Source organism: Salvia splendens, chromosome 5 (genome assembly GCF_004379255.2).
Source record: "Salvia splendens isolate huo1 chromosome 5, SspV2, whole genome shotgun sequence".
NCBI lineage: Eukaryota > Viridiplantae > Streptophyta > Magnoliopsida > Lamiales > Lamiaceae > Salvia > Salvia splendens.
The window spans coordinates 33,922,151-33,943,553 of record NC_056036.1 but is presented as its reverse complement, the minus strand read 5'-3'; the positions used below and the strand labels follow the sequence as shown (position 1 = coordinate 33,943,553).

The 21,403-nt window shown below is 40.6% G+C and overlaps 2 protein-coding genes across 6 annotated transcripts; one reads left to right on the top strand and one right to left on the bottom strand.

Annotated features, from left to right (window-relative positions):
• The first annotated feature begins 8,278 nt into the window (after positions 1-8,278).
• LOC121805531 (probable ADP-ribosylation factor GTPase-activating protein AGD11) lies at positions 8,279-12,080 on the top strand. Of its 5 annotated transcripts, none has more exons than XM_042205426.1 (10): positions 8,279-8,470; positions 9,027-9,136; positions 9,448-9,522; positions 10,125-10,209; positions 10,387-10,462; positions 10,556-10,719; positions 10,806-11,028; positions 11,186-11,302; positions 11,399-11,494; positions 11,579-12,080. In XM_042205426.1, exons 2-10 carry the CDS (start codon positions 9,088-9,090, stop codon positions 11,861-11,863), a joined length of 1,170 nt encoding a protein of 389 aa, XP_042061360.1. In that variant the 5' UTR covers positions 8,279-8,470; positions 9,027-9,087; the 3' UTR covers positions 11,864-12,080. The 5 variants fall into 5 exon arrangements, with proteins under 5 accessions (XP_042061360.1, XP_042061357.1, XP_042061358.1 ...); XM_042205423.1 differs by having other exon boundaries at positions 9,442-9,522; XM_042205424.1 differs by lacking the exon at positions 8,279-8,470 and adding an exon at positions 8,666-8,917 and having other exon boundaries at positions 9,442-9,522.
• Positions 12,081-12,172: 92 nt separating this feature from the next.
• Positions 12,173-13,260, bottom strand: LOC121805532 (uncharacterized protein At5g39865-like). The gene has a single exon (XM_042205427.1). The coding sequence runs from the start codon at positions 13,130-13,132 to the stop codon at positions 12,332-12,334; it is 801 nt and encodes a 266-aa protein (XP_042061361.1). The 5' UTR covers positions 13,133-13,260; the 3' UTR covers positions 12,173-12,331.
• Positions 13,261-21,403: the final 8,143 nt, after the last annotated feature.

Below are 21,403 nucleotides of genomic sequence, written 5' to 3'. Positions count from 1 at the left end.
GGAGATTACAATAACAATGAATACAACTCCAAGAAACACCACGCTCACTTCTAATCTCACTTTCTCTCAAAGCTAATCAAGTGAAATGAAAATGGATTGTATCGCGTCGATTGCTTCATGCTAACGGCGTGCTTGCGCTTCCCATCCCCCTTTATACTCCGGAGGAAACACGCTCTCCTTCAACAGCTCGTGAGCCCAGCTGTAACAGCCTTCAACCGAAATAACTGAAATAACCGTTGCCTTCAAAACTCAGCCGTTGATCTTGATCACATATGATGTGCGGCTGTGATGATGCATGGTTACATTTTATCACGGGGCTTGAACCACGCTCAACGACCAGCTCCAAAGAACATCCCAAAGACCACTCAAAGACTAATTACCAAGTTCCAAGGCACACGGCGCCCGGTGCACGGGTCACGGTGCGTGGCTCGCGGCTCACGGGGGCGGTGGCGCACGTGTGCACGCGTGTGGGCTCTGTTACCCGTCTTATTTCACGATAATTATTACACATAATAATTCATCTTATTGAATACTTCATCAAAGAAGTTTATCATCCCCGATGAGGGATAATTAACATTTAGTTAATTAATCCCTTATTTTTTCTCATAGCTCATTTCTAGCTTTATTGTGACCAACTTTAATATATTAGTTCTCACTCGCCGGGAATCGGATTTGAGAAAATAAATATACTACGGTCATCTACTCGGAACGTAGATCGACGTTATTGTATTTAATTTCACAAAATTAAATGTCTTGTAACATTTATTATTAGCCAAAGTCATTTGACCAAACACGATTCCAACAAGCGGCTCTAAAGCAGTATTACTGCATTCAGATACGAAGGATCCACTATATGAAGGATCCACTGTGGACGGGACTGCATGCTAAAATGTTACAACAACTCTATGACTCTTCAATTGTATCTAAGCACGCTATGGAAAAAAGGCATCATTGGCACTTACAAGCGCATTTAGAGATGTGGGAAAATGCTAACTCTCATTTAAGCCTATGATTTATGTTGTAATTTTATTTAATTACCACCTTAACTCTTTTGTTTTTGTGCTTATCAAGTAGTAGTATATTTTGTTACTTATCAACATAATTTGCTACACAATTTGTTTGATCAATTGCATATTTCACTGACTATACCTGATATCAATGTTTACTCATAACAACCGCCGTTTTAGATTTACAAACAAGTTTTGCATGAAAACTTTCCACACTTTCAATTGTTTGGTTGAATATTATGCTCCTTAATTGAGATTTTTTAATTGCTAAAATATACAGCCTGCTCAATTTATGTATTTATTCCCGTTTCCGAAAACTCTCACCAATAAGCAAGGGGAGAAATTGCCAACACATTATTATTGTTGAGTAATTTATTAAACACTACAACAAAAAAAACTATTAAAGACATTTTTTAATGCAATTAAGGACGTTATTTTATATTTCTAAATATACTACAAACGCCTCAAAAGGCGTCTTTATTGTTAGTGTCCCAACTAAATTAAAGGACACAAATGAAATCGTCCTAAAAAAAGCAAAAGATTAAGGCAATTTTTTGTACTGCGTCTCGTGAGCACATAGGTGCTCGGCATTGAGGTTCATATTTATCAAATGTTGTGAATCTTGTGATAGCGTTTTCGTAGTGTTTTCAATCTAATATTATCCCCATGTTAGAAGTTGGGGATTTTGAAATGAAAATGTAGCAGGAGGAAAATAGGAATCAGCTACAATAGTAATGAGATCTTTTATGGAAACAAGTAAGACTTTTGAATCAATTATTGATAGGGCCAAATGTTTTGAAGGCGGATGCCCATCCACATGCATGTGAATGTCGGCATACGAGTGAGTTTTTTGCGTTTCAAATCATGCAACTGCTTTTATTTTTTTACTTTATGCTCATATCAGAGTCATGCATTTTCTAATTAGTAGTGCAACAAAATTTTCGGTTGTAGTCATACATCACTAATTTGTGGTGAGTAATTCTTTTATTTTAAAAAAAATGTTATACTAGTCCTAGTACACTTTATTTTTCTTTTTATTTTTTTATTTCTATCCATTTAACCTTCAAATACTAATTTCTTATTAGAATAAAGCATGAAATATATTAAGTCATATACATGCCGATGCTGGAGCCAGCTGTCACTTAATTAGTTAGGTTCCATTTATTAGTCTTTTTTGGGAGTTTTTATTATATGCTCTTCATGTACCTACACCATACACCATTAGTATTAAGGTGATGGTACTCTATGTTTTACCGGATATCAGGAAATAATATTATTTTTCTCCCACATATTATGTCTTCGCTCTCCTTCGATCTCCATCTTCATGGAGCTTAATTCTTAGTCTTGTTATGGTATCAGAGCAAATATTTCCGCGAATTATCTCTGATTTTCGTTGATCTTCTCTTTTATCTCTTTTTTCCAATCTCTTCCCGATCTCCGATGAACAATCGCGGCGATCGTGGTAGTCCTCCACCAGCTGAGGACACATCTTGTCCGTACTATCTTCATCCAAGTGATAGCCCAGGAGCTATCCTTGTTCCGCAGCAGCTCAATGGTTCTAATTATCCTGCTTGGAGTCGATCTTTCACCACTGCTCTCCTTGCCAAAAATAAACTAGCGTTTGTTGATGGTTTGATTTTGCGTCTTGGTCGTGAAGATCTTCTCTATCAGTCATGGATTCGTTGCAATAGCATGGTGATCTCATAGATACGCAATTCTGTTTCTCCTGAAATATGCTCGAGTGTTATGTACCTCGATGATGCTTATTCAATCTGGTCAGATCTGAATGATAGGTTTTCTAGTGGTGATTTTGCTCGGATCTATCAGTTGAAACAACAATTGATGTCTCTCTCTCAAGGTACCTCTGATGTCAATGGCTACTTCACAAATCTAAGGATCGTTTGGGATGAGTTCAAAAGTACTCAGCCAATCTCATGGTGCACCTGTGCTCGTTCTTGATAGAAATCCATGGGTTCCATCCTAAAACCAATTGGTGATAGGAGGAGTGGCCCATGAGATTTATATACTAGTTTCAGTTTTCTTGTAACACCGATGTGGGACAGTTATATGTTATTTTTCTAGTTTCAATTGCCAACACCCTCCCTCAAACCCTTCAAGGTGAACTTGGAGGGGTTGGACTTTTTCTGATCGATTGGACAACTGGCCCAAATTTTTTTTTCGATCGTTTGGACCACTGGCCCAAATTTTCAGCCGAGTTATACTGTTGGGTCATATTTTTTTCCGGTTTCAACCAAGATATACTGCTGGGTCAGTTAAATATGACCCACAGTCGGTGACCCGCTCTGATACCATGATAGAAATCCGTGGGTTCCATCCTAAACCAATTGGTGATAGGAGGAGTGGCTCATGAGACTTATATAGTGGATTAAGCTCTTTGTGTACACCGATGTGGGATATTTTTTATGTTCATTTTATATTTCAATTGCCAACACCCTCCCTCAAACCCTTCAAGGTGAATGGACTTTTTTATGATCGATTAGACAATCGGCCTAATTTTTTTCCGATCGGTTGGACCACTGGCCCAAATTTTCAGCCCAGTTATACTGCTGGGTCAGTCATTTTTTTTCGGTTTCAGCCCAGATATATTGTTGGGTCAGTCAATTTTAACCCACAATCTGTGACCCGCTCTGATACCATGATAGAAATCCATGGGTTCCATCCTAAAACCAATTGGTGATAAGAGGAGTGGCCCATGAGATTTATATACTAGTTTCAGTTTTCTTTTAACACCGATGTGGGACAGTTATATGTTATTTTTCTAGTTTCAATTGCCAACAGTTCTAACTGTGGTAGCGCTACACAATGGCATGAGCATCAAGAGCATGATTGCACCATGCAATTTCTCATTGGATTACATCCATTTTTTTCTCAAATTCGATCTCACATTTTATCGGTGGTTCCCCTTCCTTCTTTATCTAAGGTCTTTGCTCTTGTCATTCAGGAGAAAGGCAGCGACACATTGATGGTACCAACTTCTCTTCTCCTATATCTGTTCCTGCTCATGTTCCTGTTCCTAGTGAGCTGCCGTCTGCTAATGCTACTGCTTCTTATGGCCAAGGCATGAATAAATTCCAATGTTCTCATTGTGGTAAGACTAATCATCCGATGGAGAAATGGTTTCTCCTACACGGTTTTCCATCGGATTTTGGCAAAGGCAGAGGAAAGGCACCTCAATCTGCTGCTTATTCTGGAAATGCAGCCTCTAATCAGCATAGATTTGTTAATTTTGTAGAGGAGATAGTATATGCTTCTCCTTTGCCCTTGTCTTCATCTGCTGCATCTGCTGCTGTGAATCTCCCAAGTATTGATCAGTATCAACAACTTATCATTTTTTTGCAGAGCCAACACCTCCATAACTCCACTTCTACAGATAGCAACTCCACCTCTGCTAGTCACTCTCAGCCATTGAACAATTTTTCTGGTAAAGTTTTCTTCTCACCCTACATAAATTCTTTTTCATCTTCATGCTATAGATCATCTACCTGGATTTTAGATACAGGGGCAACTCACCATGTGTGCTTTGATCAATCTCTTTTTTCCTCTGCCTCTCCAATAGCTAATGCATCTGTCAACCTCCCAAATGGCCATACTGCTCCTGTTACTCACGTAGGTACTGTCTAGCTCACTTCTCTCATCACCCTCTCTTCATTTCTTCATGTGCCATCCTTCTCGTTTAACCTAATACCTGTTAGTGCTCTCACTCAATACACTTCTTGCACTGTTTTATTTACTCAAAATAGCTTCCAAATTCAGGAAGCTATGCTGGGGAATGTGATTGGGAGGGGTAACCGTGTTGGCAACTTATACATCTTTGAGTTCCCTGATTCACCAAGTAATGCAGTAAGCAATTTTTCCTCTACTTCTCATAATAATGTTGTTTCTCATGTTGTTTCTGTTAACTCCGTTGTAAGTCTTGATGTTTGGCACCAACGTTTGGGCCATCCTTCTCTGAATAAACTCAAAGTTTTGTCTAAATTTTTATCTCCTACAAACACTCAGCTCACAAATTGCCAGATATGTCCTCTAGCAAAACAGAAGAAGCTTCCTTTTCCAGTTTCTAAATTCAAGTCATCTGCTATTTTTTATTTGATCCATTGTGATGTATGGGGGCCTTTTTCCACTCCTACACATGATGGATTCAGATATTTCTTAACCATTTTAGATGACTTCTCACGTTTTGTCTGGACTTTTCTCCTCACACAATAATCAGAGGTCCATACAGTCATGACACAATTTTTCTCAACTATTCACACTCAGTTCTCTAAGAAAATCAAGGTCATGCGTAGTGATAATGCCCCAGAGTTTAATCTCACCTCTTTACTCTCATCTTATGGGACTGTCACTCAACATTCTTGTGTAGAAAAACCACAACAAAATGCAAGCGTGGAGAGAAAACACCAGCACATTCTCAATGTAGCCAGAAGCCTAACGTTTCAGTCACATCTCTCTGTTGAGTTTTGGAGGGAATGTATACTCACTGCTTCTTTCCTCATAAATAGAACTCCATCTTTTGTGCTTCCAGACAATTTGACTCCATTCCAAGTTCTTTTCAATAAGAATCCCACTTACTCCAATCTAAAAGTGTTTGGGTGTCTTTGCTTTGCTTCCACATTAGATAAAAGCAAGCATAAGTTATCTCCAAGAGCTGTAAAATGCTTGTTTCTTGGTTATCCTCCAGGTTATAAAGGGTACAAAGTCATGAACCTGGACACACATGACATTTTTATCAGTAGAAATTTGAGCTTTCATGAGTCAGAATTTCCTCTTGCACATCAGTCACCTTCTCATTTTCCTACTGATATTTCTCATCATCCAGATACATCTTCCTCTCATAATGACCATACTGTCATTCCTCAAAATACTTCCCATACTCCAGATTTCGCCTCTACTTCATATCAGTCAAAATCTGGAAGAACTATACACACTCCTACACACCTTTCTGATTACATTTGTAATTCAGTAACTTCCACCTCAAAATACTCAATCTCTGACTATTTTTCTTTAGCCAAGCTGTCACAACCTTATCTCAGATTCATCATTCTCCTTTCAATTCTTACCGAACCATCCACCTATAAAAAAACAGCACAACATCCTGAGTGGGTGTTGGCTATGCAAGATGAACTGCAGGCTCTGATAAGGATTGATACATGGTTGATCACGTTTCTACCTCCTGGAAAGATTCCTATATCTTGTAAATGGGTTTACAAGATTAAGTTCAAGGCTGATGCTACTATAGAAAGGTATAAAGCTCGTTTGGTGGCTAAGGGCTTCACTCAACAAGCTGGGGTTGATTTTCATGATACATTCTCACCTGTTGCAAAACTCACCACAGTGAAATTAATGTTAGCATTGGCAGCTATAAAAGGTTGGAAATTATCTCATCTTGACATCAACAATGCCTTTTTATATGGTGATCTAGAGGAGGAGATATACATGACTCTGCCACCTGGTTTGGTTATTGAAAATCTACCAGTTGGATCTGGTCAGCTGGTTTGTAAACCCAAGAAGTCTTTATATGGACTTAAGCAGGCTTCAAGACAGTGGTACCTAAAGTTCTCTCAGATTTTGGTTTGTTTTGGTCTGATACAATCTGCTTCTGACCATTCATATTTTTATAAATATTCAGCTGATGGAAGGTTCTTTGGAGTGGTTATCTATGTTGATGACATTTTGGTGGCTAGTAGTGAGGATGATCTGATTACTGAGTTCAAGATTTTTCTACAAGCTCACTTCAAGCTCAAAGATTTGGGCACCCCTAAATATTTTCTTGGGATTGAGATTGCTAGAAACCAATCTGGTTTGTTTCTTTCTCAGCACAAATATGCCTTGGATTTGGTCTCAGATGCTGGTCTACTTGGCTGCAAGCCATCTTCTACACCTATGGTTCTACTAAGTCTCTACATCAAGATGCAGGGATCCACTTCTAGACCCCACTCCTTATAGAAGATTGATAGGCCGCCTTGTGTATCTTTGTATCACACGGCCTGACATCACCTTTGTTGTAAACAAGCTTAGTCAATTTCTATCAAAACCATGCTCATAGCACATGCTTTCCGGTAAGAGAGTTCTAAGATATCTGAAAGGTACTTTGGGCCACGGTCTTTTCTACTCTGCTAAGGCAGATCCTCATTTGAGCATCTTTTCGGATGCGGATTGGGCAGCTTGCCCTGATACAAGAAGATCAATCTCTGGTTTTTGCTTATTCCTTGGCACTTCTCTGATTTCTTGGCGTTCAAAAAAGCAACATACAGTCTCTAGATCTTCAGCGGAGGCAGAATATAGAGCGATGGCCCTTGCTTGTTGTGAAGTGGTTTGGATTGTTGCCTTACTCAAGGATTTTGGATTAGATGTGACCAAGTCAGTTCCTCTATATTGTGATAGTCAGGCGGCAGTTCATATTAGTTCCAACCCTGTTTTCCATGAACTTACTAAGCATATAGAGGTTGATTGTCATACAGTTCAGGACAAGATACTTGAGGGTGTGATCAGAACAGTCCATGTTAGCAACACTCTACAGCTTGCAGATATCTTCACTAAGCCCTTGGTTGCTTCTCCGTTCCAGATTTGCTGTCCAAGATGGACTTCACAACTGTTTATAGTCCATCTTGAGGGGGCCTATTAGAATAAAGCATGAAATATATTAAGTCATATACTTGTCGATGCTTGAGCCAGCGGTCACTTAATTAGTTAGGTTCCATTTGTTAGTCTTTTTTGGGAGTTTTTATGGTATGCTCTTCATGTACCTACACCATATACCATTAGTATTAAGGTGATGGCACTCTATGTTTTACCGGATATCAGGAAATAATATTATGTTTCTCCCACATATTATGATACGAGGGTACTCGTATCGGTTCCGGCAACGCGAAGTCGTCGGAGAAGGGTTAGGTTCGTTCGCGGGCTCCTCCCGTCGAGTAGCCTAGGGTTCTCGGCCAATTAGGGTTTGGCGAGATGAACTTGCGGAAAAGTAAAGTACGGAAAAATAAAAGACGGAACAATAAAGATAATTATATTTCTTTCATGATTCCTTCAAAAGATAACAAAGACCCATATTTATAATACTCCCTAATAACCTAACTTAATGATCAAGAAATAGGAAAGATATGCTAAATAATAATATATTAAATAAAAGAGATATGAGAATATCTTGTAGATATACTCGTATCAACTCCCCACAGTTAAAATTCACCTTGCCCTCAACGTGGAACCACGACATACCAAATAACGTATCCTCCTGGGTTAAACACACAAATCTTCCTCTGCCCCCTCTTTTTCAATATTTCCATCAGATGAAAGATTGTACTCTCCTTCATAACCAATTCTCCAGTTCTTACTCGAAGCTCATCTGCATACAACCGTCTCATCTCTTGCCTTCCTACTTCAAGCTCCTGCTCTTTCATCTCAAACACCACTTTCGAAGACGGAGCAGTCGCCAGTCGGAGGTAGTATTAATAATGAAACATAGATTTGAAGCATAGTAACATCCATAATATTTTACAAATAACATCCACTGCATATTTTGTTTGAAAAATCTGAGAATATTATGTCAATACTAAAGTCAAAGACACGTATTTGAGAAATTATGTGTAATGAATAACAAATCACGCTTTAAAATCACGCACTTATATTTTGCGATGGAAAGAAAAAGGTTGAAGCTATGGTTGATGTCAACCACCATCAATAAAGCATTATCCACCACCCTTCACTTTCTGCCTGCGATTTTCTGCTTTCACCATTCACACTAATCCAAATCCAATTTTGATTATTCCCCTCTCCGATTTTATTTTATTTTTTTTAATCCTGAATATCTGTTGTTCATCGGCACAAATCATTTGGCCCCTACCAACTTGGCTGTATTTAATTCCATGCAACTACTTCTTGTGGTGAACGTGTGTCCAATGATTTAATCATCACCAACGACCTCAATTAACTGTATGAATTTCTTAATTATTGCAAATTGTTATGTCATATTGATTTTTTTCGGTGTTGCCAATGCAGAAGAAAAGCAGCAAAATGGTTTTTTCGTTGTGATTTCGTGCTTTGGGTTTCAAATTCCCAAATGTCTGTTGAACTAGAGAATGACGAATCTGAAACTGAAACCGTTTCAGGTAATCAATGGATTTTGTCCTTGGTACACATTGGAATTTCAATCAGAAAATATTTATTCATTTTGGTGTTTCTGGGCAATAATTTTTTACCAGTCTAGAGCTCATTTCTGTGAATGGATTTATTTTGTACTAGTCTAGAGATCATTTGGAGCATTACTTAGTGGCCTTTGTCTCTACCACATTCACAAATCTAATTGTGGAACTTTTCTAGACTTTTGTACAACATGTTGAAACTCCACATAACACATTCAGTCTGATTCTTATGCAAATTATTATGTTGGCAATATGAGTTTTCTGAAAATCAGTTGCAGGTTCTTGTCTTTATGACCTTCTTAAGTTGGAAACCTGGGAGGACAGCCCGAGGAAATCACAACAACCTTCTACCTGTAAGTGAATTGAGGTCTTATTTAGGTCCTGTAATGATTTGTGTTGCTATTGCACTTGTGATGCCAAATGCGCAGTGGAGTTAAAAACGGGAAATAGTATTGTTTCACGATTGATAAAACTAAGACGATCGCGTATATACAACCGGCACTGCAAGGGCATTCCGAGCTACTTATTACCTCAAATACGCAAACTGATTATTTGAACATTGAACTGAGAAATCAAGTTTGCTGCCACTTTGGACCAAATCATATGCTTGTAAAATCCTGTCGATGATAGATAATTTTGCCTGTCAACAAAAACACCTTCCAATCATTTGTAACAATCATCTTTATCTTAAAGCAACATTACTATTTCAGTATATTTTGATGATACAGTTTTGATGTTAGGATTCGTACTTGGTAAAATTTCTCCCAACAGTAGTGCAAATTAGACTAAGATAATGGATTACTCTATTTCTGCTGTTGAGGTCTCTTTAACACGGATTCTTATACTCTGATATCCTTTACGTACGACAGAATTTGTTGATTCAAATTGATATTTTACGCGCAAGAAAGCTGTAATAGTACCTTACAGGCATTTTACTTTTTTTTGGTGCGAACAGGTGCGAGAAAGAGGCTGCAGAATATATTAACTGAAGCTGGCAATGATTTTTGTGCCGATTGTGGAACTGCAGATCCAAAATGGGTGTAAGTCTCAGTGTTATCTCTTTTATCGCTTCTCAATCACACTTAGGCGGAAAATCCCATTATGTTGAGCTAGTTTGAAGATGGTATAGATAGGTCTATCAAACTTTGTATCTATAGATGTTTTATGACATCTCTCTACAATATATTGCGACTTATAGTTCCGTTTGTTACGATCAGATCTTTGACCATTGGAGCATTCATATGTATAAAGTGCTCTGGTGTACATAGAAGCCTTGGAGTGCATATAACAAAGGTCAGGAGCTCATCTATCAGCCAAACAGCTATAAGTATACTTGTATTTCTCAAGTCGCGAATAAATGGATGATCTTTCATGCCTACCTTACAGGTTTTGTCTGTGAAGCTTGATGAGTGGACAGATGAGCAAGTTGATGCCTTAATTGAGATGGGAGGAAACAATGCCGTAAACTTCAAATATGAAACCAACATCCCTGAAGATTACAGCAAACCAAAACCAGATGCATCTGCAGTGGAACGCGCTGATTTCATAAGGTAGTACAGCACCTTGTTTGAGATATTTTTTCTTCTCCAAAATGTGTTTATATCTATTTTCTGAACCTAGATGTTTTTATGCTCAGGAGAAAATACGAGCTTCAACAGTTTGTTAACAGTGAATTGCCGATGTGTTGCCCTTTTCCGTCATCAACTCCAGCAACCCATAGCCGTTCTTCAAGTTGTTCTTCTCAATCAGGAGCCGAGAAGAACAAGAAACAAACCACCACACGTATGCAGGGTCTGGGGAACGCATTTCGTTATAGCTGGAGACGAGAGCACAAGACAGCAAAAAAAAACAACTCAATGGTATTAACTAGTTTATGGATAACCACTGTATAATACCTTAAGTTTAAAGAAATTCATGTCCTTAAAGTTTGTTTTTTTATTATCTTATAAATATTTATGTCAAAGTCTTTGTTCTGCGAGATGCATAATCTTTACCTTGTTCTCTTACTTTCGATAGGCAGGCATGGTTGAATTCGTAGGATTGATTAATGTTAACATCGTCAGAGGCACTGACCTAGCTGTCCGAGATATGGTTTCTAGTGACCCGTATGTCATCCTCAATCTTGGAAATCAAGTAAACCATTCTTCTCTTCTCCTTACATGATCTTCAACTGAAGTTGGATTGATTATGCTGCTTCTAACAACTACAAGGCTTCTCCCTGGGCTGCAGTCTATGAAGACACGAGTCATAAAAAATAACCTCAACCCTGTATGGAATGAAAAACTAATGTTGTCAATCCCAGAAGATATTCCTCCCCTTAAATTGGTAAAATTTGCATCAAACAGAATCAGACTCCTTGTTTCACAAAACCATTTGTAGTTGTAGATGTATTGAATGATTTATTTGCAGCTAGTATACGACAAGGATACCTTCTCAACAGACGACTTCATGGGAAGCGCGGAGATTGATATTCAACCACTTTTCTCTGCTGCAAAAGCTACAGAGTACACGTCCATTAGTGAGCCGATGGAGCTAGGGAACTGGAAAGCAAGCAAGGAGGAGAACACCCTCGTAAGAGACGGTGCCATCATCTTAGAAGACGGTAAGGTGAAACAGGAAATCGCTATTAGGTTGCAGAACGTTGAGAGGGGAATCTTGGAGATTGAGCTTGAATGCATGCCTCTCACACAATAGCTGCTGGCTGCATATCGAGAAGAGACAATGTAGCTTATTAGCTAGTTTGTCAACTTACGTAACATTGCGTTCCTATACATTTCTCAGCCCTTTTGCTTCGTCTGTTAATAGAGAATTAATCTCAGAAATTTTGTGTATGTTATGTGTTATAAAAACTTGGAACAATGTAGAGCTGCAAATGAATTGCATCCAATATTTATATTCCAGTTGATATAAACATTTCATGACTAGATTTGCCAAGAAGGCTATAAATATTGGTTAAAAGCAGCAACAATCATAAAAGAGGATATGAATATACAGCAGGAAATGTTGAAACAAAAGGCAAAGAGAGATCCTCCGTCTGCATTATTGATGAATACGAGTATATAGTTACATTATATAGCTACAACTAATCTGTATATACAGAGCTACCAAATCTAATCTCATAAGCAATGAGTTATGCATGATTCATCACAATCACAAAAAACCTCAGCAGCAGCAGAGCGGGCAACGGACCAAGCCGTTCTCGTTGCACTCGGTGCACCTCTTCCGCTCCTCCTCGTCGAACACCTTCCGACTCCCGTTGCACCTGCCGCACGGAGCGAACCTCATGTCGTCGCAGCCCTCGCACGGATTCGTCGGCCGCAGCGGCAGCCCCTTGATCAGCCAGACCAGCTCCCCCGCCTCAAGCAGCTGCCGTATCACGTCGGCGCAGCCGACGTACTTGCCCTTGATGAACACCTGCGGCAGGCTGATGTGCTTCTCCCCCAAAACCCTCTGCAATTCCTTCCTATACGCCACGTCCATCGATATATCCCGCTCGTCGATGCTCACGCGAAACCCTCGGAAAATCATGCGTATGCTGTGGCAATCCTGGAACGTTTTGCGGACGCCTCGGAGACTGGTGTGGTAGATTACCACCCGCTCCTCCGTGCCGGGGAGCCGGAACGGGGAATCATCGGTGACGGATTTGGGGGAATCCAGCGCTGCGGGGAGCAATTTTGACGGTTTTATTGGGGTTGGGGCCTGTTTGGGGGATTCGAAAATCGAGCACAATTTCCTGACTTTGCCCTTGAGTGAGTTCCCGGCGGAGACCATCGAACCGAACGGGGAGCTGTAGAGGCTCTTGATCGAGCCGCCCCGCGTGTAGAGGTTGTAGAGCGGCTTTGTGGTGGTGGCGGCTAGGTCTGAAGATGAACTGAGCGTCAGCGACCGATTGAAGTAGGAAGAAAAACTGGATTTCGGTGTTGTATCGGGCGATTCCATTCCCTGATTCTTCCAATCGAACATCAACGGAGAGAATGTTGAATCGGGTGGGGATGGAGGCGACAATTCTACAGAGGGAGGGCTTTTTGAAAAGGGACGTCGCTATCTGCAGAGAGATGGAGAGCGGTGCATCAATCATCATCGGCTCGACTCTGTTTTATGGTTTTTCAGTTGTGATTAATTAAATTTGGGGTAATTAATTAATTAATTTAACACTAACGAAAATTGTTGTACTCCTACTAATTGATGGGCTGGGCTGCCTTAACGGTTGAGTGACAATAAAGTTTGCTGTCACTTTGGTGACAATTAATTTTCAACCAAGCATGATAATTAGTTATAATAACGTTCAATCTTTTCTAGTTGGGGATTCCGAGCCTGTATGTATATAGTAATGCTAGTAAATAAGAATTGTATTTTTTTATACAATGATAAAATCAGAATCCACAGCCACCATAAATGTGTATAGGTGGTGAGTTTTGGAATGTGGTTAGTATTATTTTTTTAACTTATGTGAGGCGAAATCATTGCGTATCGACTATCAAATTGATATCTTGTATCTATGCCAAAATCGCAATGTGTAATCGAACATTTGTGGAGCTCTTTCTTCTTGTGTGCTAAGAATCTAATGGAATTCCAATTTAATGAAGAAGAATAGATTCATTCTAATTGAGGGAGTGACGCATAATGGTTGTGCGTCGTTCTTAATGAAACGCACAACTCTTATGCGTCGTTAATTAAAGACGCACAAGGATTATGCGTCGCTTAACGACGCATAAGGTTGTGCGTCGATCTTGAACGACGCACAATGGTTATGCGTCGTTAAGGCGGCTTTTAACTCCCTCCAGGCAGACGCAGATCACAGAACGCACCTTCACACACTTTCATTTCCTCTCTCGGCGATTTCCGGCGATTTCTCCATAAGATCCGGTAATTTGTTCATCAATTTAGCTACATTCATCATTATTCATGTTTATTGTGCTTTCATTTGTTAGTTTTACCCAATTTATACAAATTAGGGCTTGTAGGAAAATGTCCATAATTGTCGTTGTTTTATATGTTTTTGATGCAGAAATCATGCAAGTATTTGTGAGTTTGTATTGGGGTGGTAGAGTAGTTCAACTACCACATATGGGTATTGGTTATGACCCACCTCGTGCGAGGAGCTCCATCATATTAAATTCAGGTGTTTCCTATTATGAGTTGGTAGCAATGATCTGTGATGCGATGGGAATAGATATGAACCAACACACAATTGAATTATTATGGAGACAATGTATAGTCTATGGTTCCGGTATGAGTTATACATGTTCTGTGATTCGCAATGATGATAGTGTAATGTTTATGTTCAACAATGCTCAAAATTCAAGTGGGTGTATTGAATTATTTGTTGAGTATTCACCGGTGAGGAGTGCAGAAATCCCACCAGTTGTTGATTATGGTATTGGAGCATCTGCGAGGTTTGAACAAATGAGTTTTGACTGTGGTATTGGATCATCTGCGAGGGTGGACCAAATGAATGAGAAGAGAGATGTTGTAGATGTTGTAGATGTTGCTGATGTTGGTGTTGGATTGAATGATGAGGTAGATGATGCAGATGATCTTGATGAGCCAAGGCCACTATCCGAGACAGAGCCAGACCCCGATCTCAGTGATGGTGATGGTGCTGATGATGTCGGTGCTAGTTCTGATGATGAGATAGTACCATGTAAACCTGTTATGCAAGGTGAACAACCACTTCCGGAATACAATCCTATTGGGTTTAGATTCTTTCGTGAATTACCAAGTCGTCCTTCTGGAGTATCGGATGATGTGGGTGGTAATGAACACAGCCTTTTGTATTGGAATGAGAATGAGCCGCATCGGATTGTGTTGGGAACAAAATTTGATTCCAAGCTACACGTGAAGACTGCTATAACTATGTGGAGTTTGTGGAATGAAAAACAGTTTAAGGTTGTCGAGAGTAAATTAAGAAGGTGGCATGCTGTATGCAAATTTCCAGCAGGAACGACAGTAACAGGGGCAGGCATCATCAGCACCACCGACGCTGAAAAGGCGAGGGAATGTAAGTGGTAGGTTTCAGTTACACAAAGGTCGCATGACGATATGTGGGAAGTTAGGAAGTGGAAGAATCGACATACCTGTATAGGCCATCGTGCTAATAGAGATCATGCTAACTTTTCATCCCCAATGATAGCTCTGTTGATTCGACATCATGTGCGACAATGTGCCGATTTCAAGGTCTTCTCAATAATAGCTGATATTCAAGACAGATTTGGTGTGTTAATCAGTTATAAGAAGGCGTGGTATGCAAAGAGAAAGGCTATAGAGTTTGTATACGGTGGATGGGAGGAATCGTTTAGGCAGTTGCCAAGCTACATGTTTGAACTCCAGTCACAGAATATGGGCACAATTGTTGAGTGGAAGCATAACGATCTGTTGAGTCAGAGGCGTACAATGGTGTTCAACTATATTTTCTGGGCATTTGGGCCTGCAATACATGCGTTCCAGAAGGCCGCACCGGTGTTAACGGTGGACGGGACTCACCTCCGAGGAAGATTTAAAGGTAAGTTGCTTGTTGCTTGTGGTTTTGATGCTAACAAGACATGCTTGCCTATTGCATATGCTGTGGTGGATGAAGAAACCAATGACAGTTGGTCGTGGTTTTTGGATCATGTCAGAACTCATGTAGTGAAATACGAGAGGGAGGTGTGCATTATATCAGATAGGCATAAAGGACTCTTGAATGCAATGGAGTCTGAAATCATGACTAGGGCCCCGCAGATACACCACAAATTTTGTTTGCTTCATGTGAGGGCAAATGTGTTGAAGAAGCACAAGGGCCACAATGTGAAGGCCATTATATGGAAGTTGGGGGTCAGTTCTCAGGAACGTAAATTTGCCAGAAGACGTCGAGCACTATATGACTTATGCGTCACCAAAGAACGACGCATAAGTGTTATGCGTCACCAAGTAACGACGCATAATAGTTATGCGTCACCAAAGCAATGTCGTTAAGCACTGTTGAGTCCAGAAACTTCGCCCGGTCGGGCGATTTTACGTTCCTAAAACGCGTCCGGTCGGGCGATTTTATGTTTCAAAATTTTTTATCAAAATCATAATACGGTTTATATTTGGTATTTGTTTATATTTGTAACCGAATTTTATATCAAAATCAAAATACTGTTTTATCAAAATCATAATACTTCGCTCGGTCATATGTTGGTATTCGTTTATATTTGTTCCACCATAGAAAACATAGAGCTTTATCCTATTTTTCATCACATAAAAAATGTTCAAAAATCAACTTACGACCACAACCTGTTTCAATAGACACAAATACCAACATATGACCGAAATCTATCTAGATGGAGACGTGAACTTTGTCGGAGCCTTCCCTTTGTTCTTCCTTGTTGAAAAGCCCCTGAATACATTCTGCACAGCCCGCCCAATCGTACTTGATGATCGTGAGGATCCCGCGGTCGGTGGTCGGAATATTACTTCGTCATGTTCCTCCCCGCCCTCTTCTTCCCCGCCCTCTTCTTCCGGACCCTCTTCTTCCGGACCCTCTTCTTCGTGACCCTCTTCTTCCCCCACAGGATCCATATATTGATAATTCTGAAAGTACGTATCACGTCCTTGTTGAGATGCATCCCAATCAGACACACCGCCAAAGAATGAATCACATGACGCGCGTGCTCCCCATTGCGAGGGCTCAATGCTTGCACCACTCAACTGAGACCATCCTGGGGGATCGTACTCCGGACTCAAAGGCTCTGGTACCGCATACTCAGGTTGCGGTTGCTGCTGCTGCGCCAACCTATGCTGTCGTGTAATCCCGTGCCCACCCGTCCGGACACCCGGCAGTCCATGACGAAGAGACGTTGGTGGGCGTGGCGGCACGACCACATTTTTCCGTTGAGAAGATGGATACTCCATCGCATCAGCATGGTTCATCGCACGAAGTGCCGAAGCAGCCATTTCTCGAATCTGCCTTAACCGAGGGTCTGTGTCATGCTCAGAGGTCAAATGCCATATCCCCTGAAGGGTCTCAACCTAGATAACAAAAATACAAATGACATCATACCACGTGGAACAATACAAACTTTAAACTAAAGACATTTTTATATACAAAAACATCACATACCGCCAATAAATTAGAAGAGGATGCCTCGTTCATCCCTTCAGTTGACTGTGTCCCAGGTTGAACTAGGTACGACACGGTGATCCTATTGTACCACGCCATATAGCCCGGATTAATGCGACCATCCATTGTCGTCGTTGCGTGGTCAAAAGTTGCTTGGAACCTGTCGTGGCGCAAGTCCATTCATCAATGAAGAACTTATGTACCTTAGCCCAATCAGCGCCCTTCATCCCATGGCGATGACTTTTACTCAAATGGCCGGAGCTATGTAGCATCCTATCACAGTACTGAGGAATACGCTGGTAGCGGTTAAATTGTCGGGAAACGCGTCCAGCCTCGTGTGCCTCGACAAATGACCAGCACACCAAATAAGTATCGCACAAGTAGGATGCAGTCGAATCAATGCAGTACTCAGGGAGGATACAGTCTGCATAGGGTGTCCACAGAAACTACAAACAAATAAAATAAAAACACAATTAATTTCATACTATAGTAAGTAAATTCATTAATTAAGACAACACAAATAAATTTCACCTGGCCAGGACGGATCAGTGATAACTGATCACGATAATGAGCTACTGAATGTCGGGGAGCATTTCCAATTTCAGTAACTCCGTGCCACCTATACATAATATTAATGTCAAAAGTTATCAACAAAACACATAATTATGTGAGTTAATTTAAACAAAAACATTACTTGGCTCCGCACGGGGTATAAGGCGTGTGCATAGGCGATATCAAGAAGGCTGGCCTCAATGTAGGCATTCTTTCCCAGGCCCACAGCTGCAAGAGAACCATAGGTCCACCCACATCTCTTCTCTGTCTGCCTACAGAAGCCTCGCACAAATAATGATACAGGTATGCTAAAGCAGCACTACCCCAACTGATATTAGCCACATCTTCCGGATCGTCTAAGGCATTTAACCACATAAAGGGGACCTTGCACCCTGTGGTGTCCGGTAAAATAAGCCCCCCTAACAGGATCAGAGCATGTATACGTGCTCTTTGAATGTATGCATACACAGGCAGCCCATCACCCAACGGCATCGTCGCTTGGTGGATCAGAGACGTCATCAACAAACCACCATGCTTCGTTTCGGTTTCTGAGTCAGGTATCCATCCCAACAAATCTCTACACTTGCTGGACCAATCTTCAAATCCAACAGGGTAGTCACGGCCAGTGAAAGCACGACCGTCTGCTCTCAAACCCCACAGGCTTTGCACATCCTTTAAGGTAACAGTAACTTCCCCAACTGGAAGGTGGAAACAGTGTGTCGCAGGCCTCCAGCGCTCGATCAAGGCAGTTATTAGCTCATTGTCCATCCTCATCGGTCTTCCACATTCAACCACGCCTCTGAACCCCCATACACCTAGCCAATACATCACATTTTCATGTATAGGCAATGCCCACACCTTACTCTCCGTCCTACGACTTCTCAACACATTTTCTGTGCCATTCGCCAACAAGGAGCTTGAAATGTGTTCGTTCTGATGAAACAGTACTGATGGATCCTCAGGTCCATAGCATAACTGTTGTTCGGAACTTGCAGATGCCATCTACTTCAAAACATTCACCCATGCTTCAATGTTTTTCATAACAACTCAACAATCAACAAGCTAACTAAATTGCAACTTAGGGGCACAATATATGCATATGAAATACCCAAATTACATAAAATCGCCCACCAAAAGGGGCACAATTACAAAAACTTAATCAATTGCTTTTACCCATTCAATTATATGCATATGAAATACCCAAATTACGGAAAATCGACCAACAAATCCAACAATTTCATCATAAACCCTAATTTTGCTAAATTAAATCCATATGAAATACACAAATTACGGAAAGTCGACCAAAAATTCCATCAATTTCATCATAACCCATAATTTCATCATAATCCCTAGTTATATGCTACAAAACAACACAAAAATACCAAAAATCCATCAATTTAATCAAAAACTCTACTTTTACTAAATTACGGAAAACCTGCCCAAATTAAACATTAAATGATGTATTTAGCCAAATTGAAGAACAATTACCGGAATATGGTTGCAAAATGGTGGTAATTCGCCGGATTTTGCTCGGATTCGTCGGAAATCGCTTGATTGCGTCGCGTTTGGTTTCGTCCCCTGCTTCTGCTCTTTCGTTTCTAGCTGATTCTGCCTTCTGCCCGGTTTAAAACTCAACGAACGACGCATAAGTATTATGCGTCGCTAAAGAAAGACGCATAAGCGTTATGCGTCGCTAATTAACGACGCATAATAGTTATGCGTCTCTAATGAACGACGCGCAATGATTATGCGTCATTAGTTAACGACGCATAATTATTATGCGTCGTTCAATATCGACGCATAATGATTATGCGTCTTTCTGTTAGTGACGCATAAGAGTTATGCGTCACTCCCTGAGGCGGAATACAAGTAATGCTCTTCATTAAAATGGAATTCAATTAAAGTCCTTTACCAAAAAAAGAATTTATCCAACATTTGTGAAAATTTAGCATAATAAAATCATTAAGGAGTACTAAAAAAATGTATGTTTAGTGTTGGAAGAGATAACTAAGTTGGTCAAACCGTTGCATGCCAAGTTGATCAAGCTGAAAGAGATAACAAAGTTGATCAAGCCGCTGCATGCCAAGTTGATCAAGCTGTTGATCAAGCCGCTGCATGCCAAGTTGATCAAGCTGTCGATCAAGCCGCCGTATGGCGAGTTGATCAAGCTGCTGCATGCAATGCTGAGATTACTAACCATGGTGATCAGTGTATGGCAACAAAGCAAGGTGCGCGTGATAAACAAGTCATCAACTCCACACGAGCCAAGGCGACAGATAAGACAAAAGAGGGGACAAAGGCTGCTGCACCAAAAGAACCAATCCGAGAGCTCACATGAGCTACAGCTGTGATTGAGCCAAGAGTGCCAGCTAAGGTGGAGAACCACCGTTGTACTTGGAGAGACGTGTTGCTCAATGGAATGAAGAAGAGAGAGAGATTTTGCAGAGTTTATTAAAGTAGATTAGTACAATGTTCAGAGTTTGTTAAAGTAGATTAGTACAATGTTCTAGATCATTCGAATGAAGAATATATGCATTGCATCTTGTTACATTCGAAGCAATGAAAAATGCAGAATTAAAAACTCTCTCCAATACATCTCTAGCATGTCTTCTTTCTTCTTCATAGCTTCCGCAGCTTCTTTTCATGGTATCAGAGTAGGATTCTTTTGATCTTGGCTCTCTTATTCTTATCTTTTTGTTTTACTCTTCACAACTAAAGAATGGCAGAAGCTAATGAAACTATTCCAGTGGCAACACTGCCACCAATCTTCTCTCAGCTACCTCCAATCTCAGTGAAGCTAACTGATGGAAACTTTCTTATGTGGCAGCAACAAGTTGATGTTGCGGTGTATGGCTACGGCCTTGAAGGATTTATCACAGGGGACACTGATCCCCCTCCACAATCGATTCCAGACCAAGATGGAGAGTCTATGGTTTCAAATCCAGCTTACATAAGTTGGCAAAGACAAGATAGGAGAGTGGCTGGATGGCTCTTGTCTTCCTTATCAGAAAATGCTCTAACCTTGGTGGTAGGGCTCAGATCTGCTAGAGACATATGGTGTGCTCTAGAGACAAACTTTGCAAGCCGCTCCACGGCTAAGGTGGTGCAATATCGACAACAAATGCAAAATTTGAAAAAAGATGGAATGTCAATGACTGACTATCTAGGCAAGATGAGAACATTTTTTGATATGCTTGGTTCAGTGGGCTGTAGAATCTCAGAAGCTGAACAAGTGCTCCACATTCTTGGAGGACTTGGGCAGGATTATGATCCTGCTGTATGCGCAGTGACTTCCAGATCAGATCCTTGGAGTCTTGGAGATGTTAGTGCATTTCTGCTCAGCTTTAAGTCGAGAATGGAGTCAACTAGAGCAAATTCCATTAGCTCAGATGGATCACAACCATCATTGAATCTTGTCCAGCAGCAGTCTGGCAGAAGAGGGAGTCTCCAAATTTCAACAACAACAGATTTGAAGCAGCGAATGGAAGAGGTTTTGGAGGAAGATTTCGGAGAGGATGAAGAGGTGCAGAGGTTTTGGCCTAGGAAATAACAAGATTGTTTGTCAGTTATGTGAGAAACCTGGCCATTCAACAGCAAAT

Coding starts and splice junctions, on each gene's coding strand:
- LOC121805531 (XM_042205423.1), top strand. CDS start 9,088: ATGTCTGTTGAACTAGAGAATGACGAATCTGAAACTGAAACCGTTTCA. Junction 10,720..10,805: donor GAACGCGCTGATTTCATAAG/GTAGTACAGCAC, acceptor TTTTATGCTCAG/GAGAAAATACGAGCTTCAAC. Junction 11,029..11,185: donor CAAAAAAAAACAACTCAATG/GTATTAACTAGT, acceptor TACTTTCGATAG/GCAGGCATGGTTGAATTCGT.
- LOC121805532 (XM_042205427.1), bottom strand. CDS start 13,132: ATGTTCGATTGGAAGAATCAGGGAATGGAATCGCCCGATACAACACCG.